This window comes from Phalaenopsis equestris, unplaced genomic scaffold, assembly GCF_001263595.1.
Source record: "Phalaenopsis equestris unplaced genomic scaffold, ASM126359v1 Scaffold000301, whole genome shotgun sequence".
NCBI classification, from domain to species: Eukaryota; Viridiplantae; Streptophyta; class Magnoliopsida; order Asparagales; family Orchidaceae; genus Phalaenopsis; species Phalaenopsis equestris.
In genome coordinates, this window is record NW_018164743.1 from 1,309,187 (window position 1) to 1,310,273 (window position 1,087).

General features: G+C 36.6%; 1 protein-coding gene across 1 annotated transcript in view; it reads right to left on the reverse strand.

The window, feature by feature from the left end:
• Positions 1-283: 283 nt before the first annotated feature.
• Positions 284-1,087, reverse strand: part of LOC110025488 (ABC transporter B family member 13-like) — a 21,505-nt gene continuing 20,701 nt past the window's right edge. The window contains exon 12 of the mRNA XM_020725994.1: positions 284-1,087. Coding sequence (XP_020581653.1) covers positions 596-1,087 — 492 coding nt within the window. The 3' untranslated portion in view covers positions 284-595.

Consider the following 1,087-nt stretch of genomic DNA (forward strand, 5'->3'; position numbering starts at 1 on the left):
GACTATTGAATTGGTGAGCATTAATGCAAAAATTTGTATCAAAGGTATGTTGAAATTATTAAAGATATATTTCTTGGAGGTGGTTGTGGACTAATCTAATAGTTTTCAATTATATCTGTGTGAATTTTCAAAAAACAGTTGCTGGAGTTCATCCACATTAGAGAGACTAATCAAGAGAGATATTTCAAGTTCAGGAGAGTTAAGTTGGCTAGGAATCATCAAGATCAACTATAGAATGGTGTCACTAGTATTTAGAGTAGTTTTGTTCCATAGACATATATACGTGCGCTTACTATGATGAGAAATGCTAAATGAGCTAGCTCTCTATTTTATTTCTATTATGGATATTATTTCCATAAGAAATATCATTGTCTAAGTACAACGGTTGAATTCAAACCTCTTAAACTCTGTTTAATACAACCTATAATGTTGTTGAATCCTTTGGAATATCCCACATTCTTCCTTTCGAACTGGAATTGCCAATTCATATAGAAGTTTTTTCATAAATCAAGAACATGATTTCTTTTTGACCAAATAACTTTATAAATATGTAGAGTCATTCGGAATCCCCATTAAACGGAAAAGATTGATATACTTACTGATTTACATTGGTTTTTTGTAGTTGAACTAACTGAGTGTAAATGCCATCCGGCTGTCTGAGAAGTTCTTCATGGCTGCCAATTTCATGAACCATACCTTCCTGAAGCACTGCAATAATATTGGCATCACGAATTGTTGATAATCTATGGGCGACTACAATTGTTGTTCTACCTTCCATGAGTCTATCTAGAGCCTCTTGTACCACCTTTTCTGATGCTGTATCCAATGCACTGGTGGCTTCATCCAGAAGGAGAATTGTAGGGTCTTTTAGAATTGCTCGGGCAATAGCGACCCTTTGTTTCTGCCCTCCAGAGAGTTGGGTGCCTCTTTCTCCAACCTGGGTGGTATAACCTTCTGGCATCCGACTAATAAATGCATCCACATTTGCAGCTTTTGCAGCTTTCAGTACTTCAATTTCTGATGCACCTGACTTTCCATAAGCAATATTTTCATAGATGGTGGTGGAGAACAGTGCTGGCTCCTGCTG